At 35.1% G+C, this 24,044-nt stretch overlaps 1 protein-coding gene across 2 annotated transcripts in view; it reads right to left on the bottom strand.

The window, feature by feature from the left end:
• Window positions 1-1,983, bottom strand: part of LOC150108820 (actin-1-like) — a 379,189-nt gene extending 377,206 nt beyond the window's left edge. For both annotated transcript variants that reach the window (XM_090403503.1, XM_090403511.1), the window contains exon 1: window positions 1,953-1,983. In XM_090403503.1, coding sequence (XP_090259629.1) covers window positions 1,953-1,968 — 16 coding nt within the window. In that variant the 5' untranslated portion in view covers window positions 1,969-1,983. The remainder of the gene's footprint in view (window positions 1-1,952) is intronic.
• Between the last annotated feature and the right edge of the window lie 22,061 nt (window positions 1,984-24,044).

The following is a 24,044-nucleotide window of genomic DNA, read 5'->3' as shown; positions in this document are numbered from 1 at the left end:
CTGAATCAATAAGAAAAGGATAAATCCGCTGAAGGAAGAACGATAGAGATAAGAAAAATGCGAGATGAGATCGGCATGAACGTAGTGGGGGTTGGTGATTTCTGCTTTGAACGGGAGGGGGAGGGAAAGGATGGAATGCTTTTAGGCAGTTAACGCTTTTGTTATATTTACATAGAATGTTTTTATTAATAAAAACGTTTTAAATATTATCTGCATTATAATTAAACATCAACATTCGCAATCATTGTGAGCGTCGATGTGACTGTATGGATTACATGAACATTCACAGCAATTATGACAGTTTCTGACTGCGTGAATGATAGCTTGAACAGTTCGGTTTTGATGTAATTAGAAAATTATATCCACCGAGGGTTATTTTTCCATTTTATTGAAAAGCATGAAATTAAATTACGCGAGTAGAGAAATTAAAGATTAGTAGAAAGTTGAATTTCATTTAGTTTTCTAGCAAAAAGCAAACTGATTCGATATTAATGTTTATTTAGCTTCTATCTTAACACTTGGTAATATTACCGATATCAGCCAAATTTTAAAAACTCTTATTAGAAACCATGAAGCAACCCGAGGGTGTGTGTGTGGAGGAGGGAATGGCTATTGGTAAAATGAAATATGAAGATAGTAAGCTAATTATAAACCTCTCGATTTTCACAATACAGCTATACACTTTCCATTAATCAACTCGATACAATTCAATGTTATTTCAAGTATCAGCGATATTATTATTATTACGTGATACCTCCAAGGATTCGTAGAGGGAGGGCACTCTACTCTCCAACCGTCATTTAATCCGTCGACTACACAGAATCGCTATTATCAACATTTACATCCATCGCCATCTACCGTCCACCACTAGTATTTGTCTGTAAATTGCGTGTTCTCAAGGGAGAGTTGCCTGTATTTGTCTAGCTGGAAATAATATTTCCAGCTAGACAAATTTGATTAAATATGATTTCGATATATATGTCAAAATAATAATAAAATCATGACAGAAGAATAGAAATTCAGACGCTGTACTATTTCTTATTTTCATATAGCTCCTGTAATTACAAATCAATATAACATACATGCTAATTTTTGCCAAGAAACGCCCCTGTATTTTGAACGCGCTGACTTTTACCTGTGATTCAATGATAAACTATTATGAGACACATACCTCAGGGTAGTCATGGGGTACTTGGTGTTTCTATCTTGGTAACTTTGAAGTTTATGCAACATCATTTTTATTCATTCTTTTCGAGGTTTAATTATTTCCCACATTTATCTTTTTCTGGTATTTTAATCATCGCCCATATATTTTCAACTTTCATATTTTAATTCTCCAGAATTATAACGTTTAATTCTTTTGTAACTTATTATTTTATAGTCGTTGGATTTCTTGTGCTTTTAAGAGGTTTTTATCGATAATGAAATAGTATCAAAATGTAGAATACATAAATAATAATAAAATAGTATAATCTCAGTTAAGTTCCAAGTTTATAAACTTAAAAGTTATGAAAACATGGAATACTTCAAGAGTACCCCAAGGTGTGTCTCAAAATACATTATCTATGTCATAATAGTTTTAGCCATCAAATCGCAAGTAAAAGCCAGCACGTTCAAAACACAGGGGTGCTCCTTAGCAAAATAAGCACACTATGTTATATGGACGATATCATTCATTAAAAAGACATCACTTATGCTAGGTTCCCTTCGGGTTTATCTGTCTAAAACTTAAATATCATTTTCAAACCGCGCGATTTACACAAAGAAATCAGTACGGAAATCGACACTATATCTTTCGGATACGTACGCCCCTCATATTATATCGCTACGTGTACACACTTTAGAAGAGAAAGGAAAAAAGTACACGTAACACATGTGGAAGTTTGTTGCTCGCTTGGATTTACGATAACAGTGTTCTACAGCAGTCGCGGAAAATAGTAAAGCAAACTTACCTTTATAAAGGCACATGCGGTGGGCGCACAACACAAAAATAATTCTATGTATCCTGTATGATACGTTTATTCAGCTTCCTTTATCTCATTAGCGTACAATCAAACACACTATTGTCAGCAGACCGGATCGGTTACGGGTGAAATACAGCTTGCTTGATAACTTATCACTTAACTGACTTCCTATGTACGTGCATTTTCCTCAATCACCAAAACATATCCAACATCATCATAACAACCTTTCTCGCTTAGCTTCCCATATTAGTGAAACATTGATATCACGAGGCTCGCACCATCATCTGTTACAGGCGTTTCCCACCACTGCTATGCACGATTTGTATGTGTTCCACCAGAGTGCGCCTTTTAAGCAAACAATAAATGCTGTTTCAATGATACACAGCATTAACCCATTGCATCAAATGGTACAGTAACAAACGCGTGACATAGTGCATACGTCACAAATTTTCTTCCTATTTGGTTCTGATAGTTACGTGCAACATCAACACTTCCTAATATTTCCGACGCGATGTGCACAAAGCATGTACGTAGACATGAAAAGTGTTAAATTTCAATATGAGTTTTGTTACTATTACTTATAGTCGATTGCATCGTGATTCACCACTTAGGCGACAATAAACGAATAGAACACACACAATTTGTGGTAAACATTTGTTCTAAGCGAATACACAATCTGACAACTTACGCATGTACTATATTTGCAGCTGTAGTGAGCTGCTTTTCAACCAGAATCCTCAGAACTTATTATCATTAGTTTATTGCTCGGGTGATAACTATTGCAATCTGCAATAGTTATCACCCGAGAAGTAGAAGAAATTTATATTCAAAATATATAGTACAAAAATGTGAAATTCATTTATCTTTTTGAATTAGCAACTTAATATGACAGAGTTGTCGGTTGGAGCTCGAATGACAGGACATTGAGTCCTTTCACTAGAAAAGTCTCGAGTTCAATTCTCGTCGTGACGAGAAGAATTGCTTTTTGATTGGAACTCTGGTGTTTCATCACGCATGCAGGCAAATAAACGAACAGAACACACACAGTTTACAAACAAAAAATATTACGGTGCTGTGTGTAGTGAGCCGGTGGATTGCGTGGAGTAGAGTGATGTTACAATGAGTCCTTCGACTTCCTGGGGTGTTTCGTCATAATAATAATAAATAGTTTCATAATGATTTAATATTTAATAAGGTAAAAATAAGAGGCATAAGAACTTATTAAAAATGCAAAGAAGGAACAATTAAATATGCATATTTTAACATGAAGAAATTTTGAACAAATCATCCAAAACTCAGACAAGCTAATTACAGTCATTGAATTTCATTTCCTCTTTGGTACTGAACCAAGGAAGGCAAACAATCTATAAAAATATGAACCAATCAATGAAACTTTATTCATACGTACTATTTGCAATATGCCGTATATGTCGGCGTATAAGACGAGGCCTAAATTTTAGGCTATTTTTAGGTTTTAAGCTTATGTCGGTTGTATAAGACGACCTCCCAATTTCTTCTTTCTTTTTTTTAATGCAACGTTAGCTATTGTTGCTATATCCATTATTTTTATATCTATGCATATCCGTTATTTTTTTTTTGAATAGCATAGATTTAGAATTTACGCGAATTACCCTAATTAAAAGTAGCTAGTCCCAATTTTAATTAATTATTAATTTTGCATTTTTTTAAATTTTAGGATTATTAAAATTGTTATCATTTAAAATCATGGAACCAGCAACAAAACGAAGAAGGTATGAAGCTCGATTTAAAATAAGGGTAATTAAAATGGCAAAACAAACTAATAATTGTGCTGCTGCAAGAAAGTTTGACATAACCGAGAAGATGGTAAGGGAATGGAGGAAGAAAGAAGATATTTAAAAAAAAAAAAATTGCCAAAGAAAAAATGTGCGATGAGAACGGGAATCACCCAATGGCCGCAACTGGAAAATCACTTTGCAGAATGGGTATTCGAACAAGGGCAGAATGGTTATCTTGTCACTAGAAATATGATTAGAGCAAAAAAAAAAAAAATCAGCTAACGCCTATGTTGTTCTCGTATAGGGAGTAGGCGGGGCCATTTACCCTATCTAACTTTTGGAGACTGAGTGGGCAGTTCAATCTCCACTGGTAGCCGATCAGAGAGATAGTTGGCTCAAGGCTATCACTGATTCATCTGTATGCAGTGAAGAAGGTGGCAAGCTAGTGCCGCCATCTCGTGGTCTCTAACCCTAACACAATATTTTTAATGTCTAAAAATAGTGTGGGTTCTACGGTTGATTTTCTTGAGTTTACGGGACGAAAAACCCGAGTTTCCGGGAGGGAAAAAAAAAAAAACCCGCTAGCCCGTGCCAGAGATCGACTAACTCGGGAACCTGCCGAAAAAAAGACTTAGAAAAATTTCCTCTAGTCGGCGACTAGATTTGAACCACCAAGTCCTTTCTTCGTGCGGTCAAGCGCTTTAGAGCATATACTAAAATAGTTAACATGAAATCTATACTTCCGGATGAAAGTATAGATTTCAAGTTACTTCAGGATGGCGTGATCGTTTTATGAACAGACAAAATCTAGTCATACGACAAAAAAAAAAAAAAAGAAAAAAAAACCGAAAATTGCTCCAAAACTACCAACAGATCTTGACCACAAACTTACCAGTTTCCATAAATTTATTATTCAGTTGAGACAGGAACATAAATTTCTATTATCGAATATTGGAAATATGGATGAAACTCCTATGAGCTTTGATATGATAAGCAATAAAACGGTGGAGTCTAAAGGTAGTAAGAGTGTGTGCTAGTTCTAAGTACAGGTCATGAAAAAACAAGGTTTACGGTTGTGTTTTCATGTTTGGCTGATGGAACCAAGTTAAAACCAATGATCATCTTCAAACGTAAAACTAAACCTAAGATAAAATACCCTTCAGGTGTTTTTGTACATTTTCACGAAAAAGGATAGATGGACGAAAATGGTGTGAAATTATGAATAACTAATGTGTGGAACAAGCGAACAGGCGGTATAATGAAGAAACGCAGTTTGGTATATGTTTTGTAGTCATTTAACTGAGAATACTAAAAGTCTTCTAGGAAAAAATAACATAAAATTGCTGTTATACCAGGCAGTTTAACTTCTATATTGCAACCACTAGACGTCTGCTTGAACAAACTATTTAAAGATCACATGCAAGAAGAGTGGAAAAATTGGATGTTGACTGGTTTATTTATTTATTTATTCTTATGGCAACAGGACTACAGAACAGCTACAAGTCAATGTCCAGTCTGGAAAGCCTATCCAAGACCTCATCCGTCACCTTGTGGATGTCCTGTAGGCCACCACCGTGAAATTGGGGGCTTGGTCAATCGTTCACAATATGAGTAATCATCTGAGCCACCTGAGAACAATCACAATAAGGGTGGTCTAACAGCTTCCATTTATGTAGAAGGTAGCCACACATGCACTGGTTCTGATCCTGTTGAATGATGACCAAATCTTCCTAGGAAGAGCAAAACCAGGCTGCAGAGCACAGGGATCTTCTACCAGGAAGCCGTTTGTTGGGAGATTGTTGGACCAGTATTCTGTCCACATGTCAGGTATTGATGGCAGAGCAGCTGAAGAGAGTTCGTCCATGGACAAGAAAAATCATTTCGAAAAGGTGGATCTATGCGCGCTGCATCACTTGATATGTTGTGCAATTTTGTGATCAAAGCATTGAATAAAGTAAAAGTAGAGACTGTAATAGTCATTTAAAAAGTATGGTATCTCTAATCTTATGGATGGTACGGAAAATGATCTGTTGTCTTCACACTATTCGAACTTAGTCCATATGACGATCATTTAAACAATGAATCTGAAGAACTATTTTCAACAGATGATATAGAAAATTGAGGTTAATAATTATTATTTGTTTTTTAAGAAAATATTTAAGAAATAAAAATTTCTTAAATATTTTCAATATTTAAGAAATACTTTCCTTCAAAATTTATTCTCCAGACTACACGACCGACATGAGACCAGAGAAATTTCTAATGAAGAAGAAAACAGAGGATTCATCAGTTTCCATATATCAGCTCTGTGCCATAAAACTAGCAAAAGTACTTTAGAATATAAAATCGAAATAGTATTTACCCCTTTTCATCAAAATGAGAGAAGTACTCCGATCCACAAAACCTCGACGTAGCCAATTTCAATATCAGGAGTTTATCGTCTATTGTGCGATTGTCTGTCATCTTACTATGGAGAGACAGAAAAAGTAGTTCATCCCGCAGATATTTAAGAGGGTTAAGATGAGGTCTATGGAGGCCATTTAAGTGTAATGACGTTCATGTCCAAGAAACATGCAGTTACAGTAGCATCCTTATGATACGGTGCATTGCCTTGCTGAAAGAGCCAAGTGATTCGCGTACAAACACCACAAAGTAGGAAGCATTCCATTGTCTAGAAAGTTCAGATACCTCATGGAGTTCAGTGTTCATGACACCATAAGAAGAGGTCAAAGGCCAAACCAGGAAAAAGAGGGCCATATACTATCACAACATCACGTCGTAATTCATTGTTGGGGTTAGGCACTCTGGCAAGGCACGTTCACCGAGCATCCGGCACAGCCGCATGCTTCCATCTGCTCAGTAGAGGGTGTAGCACAATTCGTCGCTCCATAAATGGGACTTGGAAGCGTTCCAAGTTTTCAAGTCCCATCGTACATTCTTTGCACCACTGAATATGGAGCTAAATGTTGGTACGGGTAATGCGGGGCTTGCATATTCGTCCTATCATGGAAGCCCATGTTGTGAGTCTTGGTGCTGAATGTTTTTGGGCAGATGCGTGTTCTACTTGATGCCTGGAACTCCGTATTCAACGTATCGGCCAATGATACGTTGAATACGGATATTGATGAAGATGCGTTCAGATACCTCTCGAAGTTCAATGTCCGTGGCACAACTAACACAGGTTCCAGGAAAAACCAGGAAAATCGGTTCCATGAAAATTCATCGAAAAAACAGTTAATCCAAAGACAATTTATCGAATTCAGTTCATCGAACCACAATTCATCCAAAAAGCAATTTTCCGAATATACAATTCATCGAATTGTTTATTCGATGTCGACATTTATTGCATTGTAGACGAATTGTCTAAAATGCAATAAATTGAATTGAAAAAACAATTCACCGATAATTTTTCGATGAATTGTTTCTAAAAGAATTTTATTTTTTAAAATTCTTTTAGAAACAATTATAATAAACAATAAATAATAAAATTATTTATTATTTATTATTTAAAAGTGTTCGGCGAGAATACCTAACTTTACTCAAGGTACAGACAACATATTTCAATGAGACTGAAATTAAAACTTTAATATATATCTTAACTCTAAAATTTCATTAAATTTCATTCAGCCAGAGCGTAATTACTATCATTTCGAGAGTTCGTTATGAAAATGTTATAATAAAAGTGATCCAGTTGGAACTAATGAACCACGTAGACTGCTTCTTGTGCAGACAACTTCTGCAAATTCCGCTAAGTCAGAGAGTTATTGTAATATATAATTTCGATACATTGTTTCTTGTAGGCCCGTTTCTTGTAAAACTTATTTTTATTTCTAATAACAATACTGTTTTTAAATAATTTTTTAATTAAAATTTATGATTAAGACATCTGATTGCACATGATACATACATTAAATTACATACATTTGATTTCATATTTTATTACATATTTCATTACATTACATTACATTACATGCATTTGATTATATATGATACACAAATTGATTACATTTTTTTAAAAAATTCAATCCTTTTTAATTATTAAAATTATGATTACATATCGTGATTACATATTTACAACAGGTTTAATTCTTGTTTTTTTAACGATGAAATTCGTACAGATTTTTTTTCTTATCTTTTTTTCTCTATAATGTATTAATAATAATAATAATAATAATAATAATAATAATAATAATAATAATAATAATAATAATAATAATAATAATAATAATACAGCATTTATTCATTTAAGAATGAGTTACATATATTAACAATTTTAATTTTAATATATTTAAGCGCTGCAATTACTGCACATTTTTTTATCCTTTTTTTGTTGATCTTGGATGAGATGTAATTTCTCAGCTTTCATCTTCGAAGCTTATTTGTTAAGCTTATCTGAGGATGACACCAGTTAGTTATAATTTATTGGTTTGTTTGCTGTGTTGAGAAGTAGGCTGATGTTTAACAGGTTTGATTTCCACAATAGGCGTTGATTGAGAAATTCGCGGGCACGCGCGCGCGCGCGCGCACACACACACACACACACACACACACACACACACACACACACACACACACACACACACACACACACACACACACACACACACACACACACACACACACACACACACACACACACACACACACACACACACACACACACACACACACACACACACACACACACACGATAACTTGGAACGACTTGACACATCAATGAACAGGAAAGCCTGAACCGGTATATTTTGTTTCATTAAGTTTGTATGGTATTTAGGGAGCATGTTTCTTGTTCATAATATGTCTTTAGGGCTCTTTTCAGGCTATTGTAGTTTGTAAAATTCCTGTATTTAAAAGATAATTTGTTCAGCATTTCTGTGATGTGGAAGCATCGTTTGGCCTTTCCGTAGTGATTATTGTATTTATATGTGATATAATTAGTAGTCTGAGGTCTTGTATACGGTATGTATTTCTGACTGTCCTGTAGTTGGCATCGAAATAATGTTTTAGCAAAGCTTCATAGTGACATAAGTGTTTTGCTGTCAGTATTTTGTGTTCTGACATTGTAGTGTATATAAAGTCGATATTGCCTCTTTGTTCCAAAAAGTTCAGTTTTATAACTTTGTACTGTAACAACATTAATCTATTTAGTTTGTAGGGTGCACAGAAAGCATTCGTTGTTACACCGTATCTTAGTATATTTTGGCATATTGCTTTGTATATTAATGTTTTTAGGCGTGTGGGAACTATGTCTTTTAACCTGCAAAGTTTACCAGTTATTGTTCAAAGTTTGTTGTATAGATGGTTTATGTAGCTATTCCAGTTCATATCTGCATCGAAGTAACTTCCAAGGTATCGTATTGTTTCAACCTGAGTAAGTGTAGTAGTTTTACTGCTCTGCGTGTTTTTTTATGTTGGAGAGTACATGTTGGATGGTTATATATTTGTTATCAACTGGTCGAGTCAGTGGATTTCTGAATTTTGTCTTATCTGAGTTTATGTGTATGGAGTTTTTGGTGAGCCAGTCTATGCGCAGATTTGTCACGTTGCATATTTGTTAGGTCTATGCTTGCGTTATTCTGGATTGATATAATAGCTGTATCGTCTGCGTATTGGAAGATCTTGCCATTGAGAAGTAACTGATTAATATCGTCCATGTTTAATAGAGTTGGGGAGCATCTCCCTGTGGTATATCGATGGTTACTGGTAGCTCTCTACTTCGGTTTGACCCGATACATGTGATATGCTTTCTATTTTGAAGATAGTTTGTAAACCACCTGTGCAGAGTCCCATTTATTCCAACATGTCTCAGTTTTTCTAATAAGGTTTGATATCGAGTGTACTTCAGTTAGATCAATAAAGTCTACCATGGCAATTTTGTTTTTGTCTAAGGCGGTATTAATTACGTCTGTAAAGTCTTCCGAGAGAGATGTAGTTCCCTTATTTTTCTGAAAACCATATTGTGTTTTGGGGATAATATGAAAGTTCTCTGTATGTGCTGTGAGTGTCTTTAGTACGCTCCGCTCCATAATTTCATTGATAATTGGTAGTGTTGCTATGGGTCTGCAATTGCTGATTAAATTTCGTTTACCAAGTTTGTATATGGGTGTGATTATGGCAGTCTTTAACATATTTCGTATTTTTCCTATTTTAAATAATTTATTTATTAATTTTAGTAGGATAGGGCCTAAGCTACTTGCGTGTTTCTTGATATCTTTAGTTCTTATACCATGAATTCTGGGCATTTGTTTGGTTTGATCTGATGTATTACAGAAAGAAGCTCTGCTTCTTTTACTGTTTTCTTAGTATGCAGGATTAGAGCCGTGAAGTAATGGTCTGCTACTTTGCACTTTATGACTGATGCAGTGTAACTGTCTGGTGGTGCTCGGATGTTTATATGATCTAGACAGGAACCAGCCGAATATTTCTTCTCTAGTACATGATGTTATTGTTGGTATTAGGTTATACATGGATAGCTTGTCTAGGTATTGTACAGTGTTGTCCTGGCTTTCGTTTGCAATATTTATGTTTATGTCGCCGATTATCATTATTTATTCGATTGAGCATATTTCTTGGTGTGAAAGCCAACAATTGAGTTCGTGCAAGAATTTTATCATGTTTAAGTTTGGTGGCCTGTAAATAGCATTTTGCATTATGGGTAGGGGAGGCTCGTGCATAGGCACTACGAAACTGCAGCATCCCCAATTTTCCTCGATATATAAATATATTTATTAATTTATTTATATTTGCTTGTAATATTTAATTTTATCTTCAACAATCCTATACTCTTGATCTTGATCGAATTCGGATGTCTCGTTCATCAATCTGTGTTGCCTGTCAGTTAGTACGTTAATGCTGATTTTAATGTATTTTACCGTTTGCAAGGCTTCTTTGACTGTTGAATTATTGTATTTAACAAACCCTTCATATTCGCTAATTTTTTTTTGTTATTTGTTCGTTCTGTTTATCAATGAATTCTTGGAGAAGATCTACTAAGCTGACTTTCATATTCTCTAAACCTTTTTCTAGTACAGTGGTATCTCGCTAATCCGAACAAATAAAAACCGTTCAAGTTCGGATTATCGAAAAGTTCGGATTAGTGAATTTTCATCCAAGAAGCAACAATAACTAGCGTTCAAGACAAAAATAATCAGATTCTAATGGTACATGAATTTAATTCTGTAAATAAATGAAGTAACTGATAGGGAAAAAAAGCTACTGTACTGTAATGTAAAACAAAAGAATAATAATACAGTACGCAAGTTTATTTTAGTAAAAAGATTTAATTTATATGTACCTGTATTGTTGAGGATTCTGATTTAATAAAATTGCATAGTTTAGTACGTAACTTAATTTGCGTAAAATATATCACTTTCTTGTACACAACACACACAAAAAAGTTTTACAAAATAACACAAAAAAGTATTTTATTTCTTTGTAAAAAAGTCACTGATTTTCTTTTGCTTCTTGGAAGCTGAACTTTTTTCGAATGCTTCTTCTCGAAGCTGCATTAGTAACAAAATTTTGTGGAATGGCATATCATTTTCCTTAGCCCATTCTATACGCATATTAAAACTGCCAACTACCTCTTCATGTTTTACTTTTTTTTTTCTTCGAGTTCTTCATCATCGTCTTCTAATTCATTCTGTAGTATCATATTTATAATTTCAGCATCTGATTTGATTTCGAATTCACTTTCGGTTCTACCTATAACCCAATCCGTAACATCTGTCTGTGAAATTTCAACATCTGAATTTTTATTTTAAACCAAATTATGCACGTTTTGAATTTCCTATTTTTATGTATACTGTATTTGTGATTCATGCCGACAATACAGTACGTACTGTACAGCATAAAAAAAGCAAACGTGAACACAATAAATCAAGATAGGCCTCCAGTATAACGGTACAATCGACAGTATGAAAAAATACTGTACTCTAATAATAATAATAAAATAAATAATAATAGTTAAAATATTAATTATTAAGTAAAAATAATAGTACACAAAATAATAATACGCAATAAATTAAACTTTTTTTTTTCAAGCCGCAGTTCGGATTACTGGAGGGTTCGGACTAAAGAGGTTCGGATTAGCGAGATACTACTGTAATAAATTTACGGAATTCAAATGATAAGACTCACCTGTATTTTTTTTTTTTTTTGACTGTTCAGTTCATCGTCGTGTGATTCTGCCTCAGGTTTAATCGGTTGCGCCGTGAGTGGCAGCGTTTCTTGTTTTTTTTTTTTCTCTCTCTCTCTGCAGTATAGACATTTGGAACACAATAGACCTGACATCACAATTATCGAACATTGACAAGTTTGGATTATTGATATCGCAGCACCCAGTGATAACAACATTAACAACAAAGAACTGGAAAAAATGACTAAATATCGAGATCTGGCAATCGAAGTTGGCAGGCTGTGGCTTAAACACACTAAAGTTATTCTAATAGTTATCGGTGCACTTGGCGCAATTTCAAAGAAGCTATCCAACTATTTACGGAAATTAATTATCAACAAAGTGACCCCCATATGACCTACAAAAAACAGCATTACTTGGAAAGTCCATATTTTACGGACTTTCCAAGTCCGTAAAATGTCGACGCTACCTGACAGACTATTCCCAGATTCTTGGGGAGAATCTGAATTATTCTCTATCACCAGTCAAATTGTTGTTTAAATAATATTTATTTTTTAAATAATGTTGTTTAAATCTAGTTTTGACTGTGTATCAATTATGTGAATAAATAATAATAATAATAATAATGGAGCCTCTGAAGTTCGGTCAGTATAAACGAAGCCCTTTAGTTAGAAAGGCTTGCGTTCGAATCCTATGTACGACGCGCATAATTTTTATCAGTCTTCTTCAACTGAATGTGAGTTAATAGGTCTAATACGGTGATGGCAGGGCTTTTCCTCCGACATGAAATAGTTATCAGACAAGATAGACAATAAGAAACCATATTGTTCTATAATTATTCCCTAGTAAAGTAGCATTGCTATCCCCACCAATCGTTAGGTTGAAGAGAATGAGGAGGAATAACATTAATCATTACTACTACTCCTAATAATAATACACCTACCGTTAATAATATTTTTTTTAAAATTAATTAATTCTTTTATATAAAAGATTTCTCCGAATATAATAATAAAATATATAGGAATTCAAAGTAAAAATATTGGAAAACTTCAAAAAAATCATCACTCCTGAAGATTTTTCAATTGTTTTATTTGTTTACTCCTGTTTCTATTATTCCTGAATGACATGAAGTGCAATATGTCCTTAATGCACTTCATGGATAATTTTACCTAATCCTTTTTGCCTGTGTTTACTGCAAATATTTGACTCTTTCGGCTCCCTCAGCGCCAAAATTTCCCCTACCGGCGACTTTTGGTACTAAATCTTTTTTTCGCGGAATTCATCTCTCCATGCCTTCAAAAGTCTCGATATAAAATGTGGTCTCATTCCGTGTATTAGTTTTAGCTATAGATACCTCCAAAGAGGGAAAGTTAATTTATGGCCACCCTGTACAGTATTTCTATTCAGCAGTTTTCTGAACTAGTAAAATAGAATGTGTTTCTAGAATATGAAAAATTTAAAACATTCCAGATATAAGAGCATCATTTCTTCTTGTCACAGCGTGAGTTTTAAGGAGATAATAATTTCCAGGAAAGTAAGTTTAAGGCGTCACAATAAAATATTTGCCAGTATACTGTAAGGCTTTTAGCTATGGTAGTCCACGAACCTCGCAACCATTAAGTTTTCATTTATTCTGGAAGATTATTGACTAGCAGGGGTTAATTCTCCATGCTTGCTATGCTTACTGCGCAACCTCATTAATTGAGAAAGATGTAATATTCATTTGTTAATGCATGCATTTATAAGCATCCATTTAGACTTTTAATTTTGTAGACAGAAGATGTCTTAAGCTTGCATGGCAATAATGGAACTTTGCACTGTCTATTGAAGGCTGATGCTTGCTTGTCTAGTCAAAGCTACCTTGGCTGGCTCGGTTGTGTGAGCTTCCAGGTCCTCGCACCAGGACTGTGATTTCATGCGCACACATAGCCATTTCCGCTACCTTCACGTCGCCTTAAACCATATGCAGTGAAAGTAGCTCTAGCCAGTGAGCTTCAGCCAGCCTTTACACGTGTGAGTGTTGCTTGGGAAAATTAAGTTACAACCATCTTTTTTATGACGATGTTATTGGCCAGTTCATAAAGAGGAACCGTAGGGTAGAATTTGTATTCAAGTATCTAAATTGAAACAGATAGAATATCATTTGTACAATAAATGTTGTATTTGTATTATTAAATGTACATAAATTTCTAAATATATAGTTTTAAATGGTCAGTAATTCATTATTCCGCTAATTAGACTTCAATGACACCTCTCACTAGTATTATACCAGGCACCTGAACCAGATGAAAAATCAAGTTAAGATAAGGAATCGTGACGTGATTGGTTGTTCATTTGATGGCGTCATAGTGGACGTAACGTCATGAGTTTGGAATGTTATGAATTTCCCTGGGGGCATATGTGTCAGTGGCATGAGGTCTTGTGTTTTAGTTCATGTATGGAATTATGGGTGACGGTAGAGATAAGGATTCGTGTTGTGATTGGTGGGGCACTCTGAACCAGATCAAGATAAGATAAGGAATCGTGTCATGGGTGTGTGTTGTTTTCAGATGTAGAAAAATGATGTCATTTGTTATTGTCAATAAGTGACGCAATTTGTTAGTTGTAAATAAGTGACGTTGTTGTTTTGAATGGAAAAGGGAGATATATTACTGGATAAGGAATCGTGTTGTGATTGGTGGGACAGTTCCGACCAGATCAAGATCCAGATAAGATAAGGAATCGTGACGTGAATGTTTGTTGTTATCAGATGAAAATAAGTGACGTCATTTGCTAGATGTGAATAAGTGACGTTGTTGTTTTGAATTGAAAGGGAGATATATTAGTGTATATGGAATCGTGTCGTGATTGGTGGGACACTTTTAACCAGAGGAAGATCAAGATAAGATGAGGAATCGTGACGTGAATGTGTATTGTTATAGAGTTTGGAATGTTTGGAATTTCGCTGGGGCCCTCGTCTGTCAGGGACATCACGTAGTGTGTTTGATTCGTTTAATACCTTGTGGGTGTATTTAGAGATAAGAATCGTGATGTCATGTGTTTGGAAATTTCTGGGGAACATATCTCTCTCTGTGATATTAAATGGTGTTGTTTTGTTTCCCTATGGAATTGTGGGCGGTGTTTTTCAGATAAGATATCTTGGAATTTTCCCAGGGTGACAAACAACCGTTATTTTCATCATGTTTTGTCTTTGTTGGTTGTCTATTGATGGCTGTACTAATTTTCCAATACATTTTGGGGTATTTCTTTCCTGTTAAAGCATGGAAATTCTTAGAGTAGAGTAGAGTCGTGATGACGGTCGTGTTTACGGTTTTCTGAATAACTTAGTTATATGCTAATGTTACTCAAACATACAGTTTTTTTTTTCTTCTATAGATGGATGTACTAATTTTCCAATACGTTTTGGGGTATTTCTTTCCTGTTAATGAGTGAAAATTCTTAGAGAAAGTCGTGATTTGGCGGCAGTGTTTTGAGCTTTTCTGGATAATTTAATTATATACTCGTGTCCCTTAAACACACATTTTGTTTCTCCATAGTTCATCCGTATTTTCTTCTATATTCATATTTTAATTCAAGTTCATATTTTATTCATGATTCTTCCGAATATTTTGATTTGTCTAAAATTAAGATCTTAAAGTTCAATAAATAAATAAATAAACAAATCGTATACGCGAATTCACGGTGATTTCAAAAGTGATCTTACTTAAACATATATAACACATCAACGACACTGTTTGTTCTTTTAAGTTTACACATTTATTTCACAGATATTATTTACAATGCAATATGCAGAAATGGGAATTTACAGTTATTACCAAAGCATAAAAAACTATTCAGTATTAGAATTTTGCTTACCAAAACATACGAGTAGTAATTATTAAAAATTACAACTATCTTGGGGAGCTAGGCGACGAACTCGACGGTGACTTTATAGTTGAGTTTGTTACCACGGGTCCCAAATCTTATTCCTACAGAACGCGGGGGGGGGGGGTAAGATTGTGACCAAATGCAAAGGCATTACTTTAAATTCCCGCGCGGCCACTGAGATTAATCTGGAATCTGTGATAGCAGCAGTAAGGGGGTGAGCTAAAAAACATCCAAATTCCTGTCTGTCCATAGAGACAAATGAAGCTGTCAACTCAAAACGACCTCCATAAAAAAAGATTTGGATACACTTTTGCGAAGCGCATAGTGTCAACAGACACATGCACTTTTCTCTATGGGTATTTTAAAGGATAATTCCTTACACTCACATACCCCATAAGCAGAAGATGCCATCTATGGGGACAAAAAACTAAACAACATTCTACCTGGTAGGTAAAAATCCATGATTGTTTCCCAACACGATAATTTGCAGTGTCGCCCTTCTCTTGTACAGTTTTCACACCAATGTTATTGTTACTATTATTCCACAATAGCTTTTTTTTCTTTCTTTCTTAGAATTTAAAAAGAAAATATTCGTCTTGGCATGATTACATTGTGACTGTGATAAAAAAAAAATCTTGACGGGGAGATTTTTTGTTATTAAAATGAAGTATCTATTTGTTTTTACATGATCTCTGATTATATAAAAATAATCACAGTCTAATTATGTTATCATTTCGATATGTTCATACATCCATTTACATGCATAATTTCGGGAGCTACTCAGTCAGGAAAAACAACATTCGTGTTGTCTCTCATAGAACATTGTAATCAACTAATCAAACCAACACCGGAGCGAATCGTTTACTGTTACAGTGAAAAACAGGATAAATTAAAAAAAAAATTGCCAACACAGAATTCGTGAATGGTTTGAAGTTACCTGAATTTGATTCTAATGTGAGAAATTTACTCATAATCGATGATTTGGTTCACCAGGCTAAGGACAGCACGGAAATAGCTGATGTTTTCATAAAAGGTTCACATCACCGTAACCTCAGTGTCATTCTACTGACACAAAAATCCCCGAGACTCTTTACAGTTTTCTCATTTAGCTTCCCAAGTATTTCCAGGACAAACAAACGTTTTAGTTCAGATTTATAAAGATGCAACACGGGAACCCCACTCATATTTAGTTTTAGACTTTAGACAGGAAACACCTGATATTTTACGCTTAAGGTCACGGATTTTGCCAGGAGAAGAACCCAATACAGTGTTTATCCCTGAATGGCTCATAGACTCAAATGCTATGAATATCTCATTAAGTACTTATCTCATTCCTCTCCCAAACAAGCAAATGATGCTTCAAAACACTGCACTTCCATCCAAATCACCACACTTTGTGAAATCTGCAAAAATGCTTTATGTGGAAATATTTCACTACAACCTAATCAGAAGTCACGCCTACGAAGGAAAAAAAAATATAAGAGCACTAAGTAACAAATCGTTTCTTTTCATTACTAGAAGAAAACTGGTTTTACAGCACGGGGGAGCACTGTTCCCATTATTAGGCAGTATCAGTGTTCCTTTATTGAGTTCACTTATTAGAAAATGAATATGTTTAAAAAATTTACGCTACTCCATTCACCAGAGGAGAGTGAACTGTACACAGTAGATGATGAAATGAGTGCCATTTTAAAAATAAGAAATAAACATGCAGATGAAAAGGTAAAAGCATATTTAAATGTTCTGCAAAAGTATTTAGGTTTGAAAAACCAATTGGCTCACATAGAAGGAGAGCAACAGGAATATAGACTGGCACATCCAGAACCTTCACTGAACAAATCGAATACCCAGAACCATTCCTATCAATCATCAACGTCAGCCAGTCCCAGTGAGGAAAATGCTTCCACTCCAATCCCTGCTCGCAAGAGAGCTCGAAGAAGGAGTACCAAATTCGTGTTTTTATAAGCTGCGCGGGAATAAGAAATTGGTGTGGAAAAAATGGTAAGTGAAAAAAACAATTAAAAATTTTTTTTTTAATGTTCAGTAAATGATCTGTAACAGCATAAGTTACTACAATATCATTTAACCACAAATCCTTAGAATAATATTTGCTAATAATATTTTGCATAGAAAGACCACGACATCTCAATTTTAAAAAATATACACAATGCAAACCACACGCCACAGATTCCTTAGCTTGTACAGCTACAAAATTATAATGCCATTTATTAGTGTTGATATTCAGAAAGTTAACAATATCGTTTTTGGCTGGACGACCGAAGCTATCGAAAAAATCACCATGTTTGTCTTTAATATAGATAGCTTGCCAATGTTGTCCTGGCAACCAGGTCGGGTCTGTGTTCACGACGAACATCGACTGTTGTTTTCTGATCGAATGTTGTGGCAATTCATCACGAGTAGAAACTCCTAAACCCACTTTTCTTGTGGTGGGTTCTAACTCTAGTATGCTTACTAATTGTTCAGTGGTCATAGTCCAGTAACACAGAACGATCCTTTGTTACAGATAACGTACATTCAAATTCTGCATAATGAACCACTGTGATGTTTTCAGGAAGAAGTTGAGCAAATTTGACTTCGAGTCGCACATCCTCTTCTTAATAGGCTGATATGGGGGCAACGGCATTTTGATCTGGCGATAAGTCAAATCCATAGAGAACATTTCCCTTTACGTATTCCTTATAAGAAATGTCATTACCACAATCTCTGTTCCATTTGCCTAGCGATGTGAACATGTAACATCTGCTGTAATGCCTTTCTCTGAAGTTCGGAGTCAAAGGTTATGAGGGATACTGAATACCGTCAGCTGTCACTACAAGAAAATTCAGATTAAAATGATGAAAATTAAATGGATTTCTGTTGAAAGTGCCATTAAATCCATCACTAGCAACCAGTCCAATAATTAATCTAGATGGTATTTCACCTAGATACAGATTGTCTCGTGTGGCATCTGACATACCCTTGGGAATCGAAAAATAAGACACACGCTTGATGGGATATACCATGTTTGACTTGTCTAACACAGAAAGGTGAGCCAGTTGAATCTTTGGATTTATTTTGACTTTGCGGACAAAAAGTGTAGCATCTTCAATTTTCACTTTAGCCTTAGAATCAGCACTTGCAGTCAGTAAACAAAATTTGAGAGAACTGCGAACCATGCGAACACGAACAGTAACGTTGTTGATCAAGTAGCGGTCTTGATGCATGATGTCAGCGTATATTCGCCCAAGCATCTCGACACTTTTCGACTGGTTAATTCGAGCTTGTCGTCTACGCTTCCCACATTCTCTTTTGGTAAACATATCACTATCATTAGCCACATCATTTTTAACAAATAGTTCATTTGTCAGTTGACTGTTTTTAGCATCTCTGTCATAATTTGGTAGGTTTTCAATATAAGCCCTATAAGGATAATGTCTGATTGCACATTCACTAGTTTATCTTGGAGAAAAAAAAGTCAATTTGACTGAACAGGGAATGGAAAAAATTATTCACAACACCAACTGAAGAATCTTTGATAGGTTTACCATCATTGTCAGTGATGTGCATAAGAACGCGTAGGTATGATTTTCCCAAATCGAAGTATTCTTCAGATTTACCTGATATGCAAAACTCCACAGGACCTCCACTGTCAGTACTAGATAGTGGTTGGTAGGTGACATAAGAACTTCTTTCCACACACATGATGACACGAGGGTGGGAAAAAAGATCTAACTCTGACATCATATCCTCAGCAAACGATGTCATCTCGCTTGCGCTTTTTAGTATTCGTTTTTTTCTTCTTTCTTCCTTGACCTCTCTGAAGTAATCGGCTCTGAGCCTTTTTAGCAATGGTTTTCCCAGCTTCTGATGCTCTGTTTATAAAGACTCGACGTACAAGTACCCCTTCCAATACATCTCCTATCATATGCTGACCGGCTTTTAAGGTTTGATGACCGACAAATTGAGCTGCAGGTTTTAAAAGTGGACTTAGAAAGGAGAAGGCACTTCTGAAAATGGGTACGGATTAGGTAGAAGTTTAGAATTATAGGATGAGGGTTCACGGTGCCCCCAACTGTATTGGGGGCACCGTGAACATTTGAGCCCCACCTGCCTGCATTGTGTAATATCTAAGATAATCAGTCATCCTTCACTTGTCGGAACTGTAATTTAACTATTGTCTTGCCGCCACGAAAGTGGAACAACTCGTCGCTGTCAGAACGAATTTCAATGCTAATTTACTGAAATATTTGTTTTCGTAATGGATAATAATCAGGTTGAGAAAAAACGAAGGAACACTTGGTACTGCACTGAACAACTCGTAACAATGGTGCACATGTATCACCAACTATCTGTTCTTGGATTAAATCAGAATGAAGAAAATATGCGGCTACACCCCTCTTTATATCAACTGGATATTTCCCTGTGATTATACCTTTCAGTCTAACATCAATCTGATTAAAACCCAGTAGAAGGCCCAAATCCGAGGCCTCCTTGGGAAACAACAGGTTGTAATCTTTTGGGACTGTCAGAGAAATGGTGTTGTTAGGCTGTGTTGCTAACCAACTTTTCACGTTTTCATGTGGCAAATTTGTATGTTTCTGTAAAGCTTTGATACTTTCAAAACTAACTACTGTATTAGGATTACAGTAATCAGCTAACTTTTCCATTACTATCAATGACTTTTTTTTCTTTGCACGTGAAAATCAAGAACCATCGCAAAAGTGGCGGATACTTGCTTTTATAGCAGTACTGCTAATATTAGCTTACGTGAAAATTGCCATAATCATCTGCGAAGGAGTATCAAAATCAGACAATCGAACATGCCTCATCAAAGAAATGTTACGACAAAAAAAACACCACATGCATTGGTGATATCTGTAAATTCCTATATTGCATTGTAAATAACATCTGTGAAATAAATATGTAAACTTAAAAGAACAAACAGTGTCGTTGATGTGTTATGTATGTTTAAGTAAGATCAATTTTGAAATCACCGTAAATTCACACACGATTTGTTTATTTATTTATTTATTGAACTTTAAGGTCTTAATTTTAGACAAATCAAAATATTCGGATGAATCATGAATAAAATATGAACTTGAATTAAAATATGAATATAGAAGAAAATACGGATGAACTATGGGGGAAAAAGTGTGTGTTTAAGGGACACCAGTATATAATTAAATTATCCAGAAAAGTTCGAAACACTGCCACCATCACGACTTTCTCTAAGAATTTTCACCCATTAACAGGAAAGAAATACCCCAAAATGTATTAGAAAGTTAGTAGCCATCTATAGAAAAAAAAAAAAACTGTATGTTTGAGTAACATTAGCGTATAACTAAAGTATTCAGAAAACCCTAACCACGACCGTCATCACGACTCTACTGTACTCTAAGAATTTCCACCCTTTAACAGGAAAGAAATACCCCAAAATGTATTGGAAAATTAGTACAGCCATCAATAGACAACCAAAGACAAAACATGATAACAATAACGGTTGTGTGTCACCCTGGGAAAATTCCAAGATATCTTATCTCAAAAACATCGCCCACAATTCCATAGGCAAACGAAAACACCATGTGATATCACAGAGAGACATATGTTCCCCAGAAATTTCCAAACACATAACATCACGATTCTTATCTCTAAATATCACCCAAAATCAAACACACCACGTGATGTCCCTGACAGACGAGGGCCCCAGCGAAATTCCAAACATTCCAAACTCTATAACAATACACATTCACGTCACGATTCCTTATCTTATCTTGATCTTGATCTGGATGAAAGTGTCTCACCAATCATGACACGATTCCTTTCGCACTAATATATCTCCCTTTCCATTCAAAACAACAATGTCACTTATTTACAACTAACAAATGACGTCACTTATTTTCATCCGATCACGTCACGATTCCTTATCTTATCTGGATCTTGATCTGGTCAGAAGTGTCCCACCAATCACGATACGATTCCACGATTTCTTATCCACTAATATATCTCCCTTTTCCATTCAAAACAACAACGTCACTTATTTACAACTAACAAATTACGTCACTTATTGACAATAACAAATGATGTTACTTTTCTACATCTGAAAATACATCTGAAACGATTCTTTATCTTATCTTGATCTTGATCTGGTTCAGAGTGCCCCACCAATCACAACACGAATCCTTATCTCTACCATCACCCATAATTCCATACGCGAACCAAAACACAAGAACCCACGTCACTGACACATATGTCCCCAGGGAAATTCCTAACATTCTAAACTCATGACGTCACGCCCGCAATGACGTCATCAAATGAACAACCAATCACGTCACGATTCCTTCTCTTATCTTGATCTTGATCTGGTTCCAAGTGCCTGGTATACTACTATCACTCCCTGAAAGATAACAAGAGCAAGCGTGAATTTCAAGACCAGCATTCGTCCCTGTTGAGTAGCTCCCGGCCCTTTGTCAGCTATACGCAAACGTAACTTGCACAGATGCTTCCCTGTGTTCTCTAACCACCTTTCATTAAAAAAAATAATAATAATAAAAATTTAACAACCTATCTTTCTACCCACTGCATGCTGAAGGCCTCTCCCACTGCCAAAGATTGTGGGTCTACTACTCCCATGGTGACCCAGTCCATATTGGGAGAAGGCAATCACAAACATCCATGCCTACGCGTGATTCGAATCCGCAGTCTCTTGGCTGAAAAGCGGGTACGTTAACCACTTGGCCAATATAAAGAGACATTTCCATATAAAGAAATATTTCATTAGTTGATAACCTGTAACAGACCCTTCCCAGACATATGGAAGGACTAGAGCTACAGTAAAAGTGGAAGCCCGTATACTATACCATAGGTCTAAATATTAATAGCTATAAATCAAGATAGGAAACTGTTAACTAAAATAAATTCTATTCTATAAATAGAAACAAGGAATCAAATCTGCAAACAGTACTCCGAGTGCGGTCGTGTCAAGGATTGGTAAAAGAGGTAAAATAACTTCCTTATCCTTACACGTCAAGTTGCCTGAGACCTAAACTATGTTCAGGCGCAAACTTGACTTACTTGTCTGTTTGCTTACTTGGGAAAAAGGATTAAAACCAAGTTTATAAAATTACTTGGTATCTTTAACGTCAACTTTACTTTCGTTCTTTTTTTTTTTTTTTTTTTTTTTTCAATGCGACATTTAACTTCAGTTTCATATCCACCACAATGCTCAGATCACTAAACTCATCAATTTCTTTGGTAACATAACCAATATAATATGCCAATGGAAATCTCATCATGACTACATAGATCTTGACAAATATAACTTCATAACGACAAAATCGAAAACTATGTATAAAGTTATGGTATTTTCTATTACTCAAAGTCGGCAAAATATCAAAGATGGCCGAATTTAATCATTATTGCGCATGTTTGGATGTTCGGTTGATAATAAAATAAAGCGAATAAATAGTGCATAAATTATTATATATTTATTGTATAAAATTTATTTTTATATAAGATTGATTCTAAATATTTTATTTATTGGTGTTTGAGATATGCGTGTATTCTAAAGAACGGGGAAGTGCCCCTCTTGCCGGGGTATAAGGGCAGCACTACTAACCAATAACTTTCAAAAGTTTATTTCATCGCCTGGTGTGAGACCACCGCTATGCTTATTGGAGTCCTGAAGTTGCTTGAAAAAGTTCCATGTTTCGTCTCTAGAGCAGGGTTTCCAACTATGTAAAAATGATAAATAAGAATACAAATAATAATAATAATAATAATAATAATAATAATAATAATAATAAAATGATGAAAAAATAGAAAAAATCATCAGGGCACCAACGATACAAATGTACTATAGGTTTGTTTGAAACCTTTCGTGAGTGTGAGCTACATTAAAATAAATAAATAGAAGATCAAATCTGCACACAGTCCGAGTGCAGTCGTATCAAGGATTGGTAAAATAACTTCCTTATCCTTACACATCAATGCTTGTTGTACATCACAATTATCCAATAAACTTTATTTTCGCTTTTTCTTTTTTTTTTTTTTTTTTTTTTTTTCAATGGGACATTTGAAATTCACTTTCATATCCACCACAATGCCCAGATCCCTAAAGTTATCAATTTCTTTTGTAGCATAACTAATATGCCGCTGGAAATATGACTACGTGCATAACTTTACACTTACTGATATTGAACTATAGAAAATATTATATCAGGGTTTGTGAATTTCTAAAGTTGGACGTCCTACGCCTTAGTGTCCACAAATTCGTCAATACATTTATTATAAATCTACTCACATTATATTTATGCATCACTT

Source organism: Typopeltis vanoorti, chromosome 2 (assembly GCF_054136105.1).
Source record: "Typopeltis vanoorti isolate ZY-2024b chromosome 2, IOZ_Tvanoo_1.0, whole genome shotgun sequence".
NCBI lineage: Eukaryota > Metazoa > Arthropoda > Arachnida > Uropygi > Thelyphonidae > Typopeltis > Typopeltis vanoorti.
Note: the sequence above shows the minus strand (reverse complement) of the source record. Positions and strands in the feature narration are given on the sequence as shown.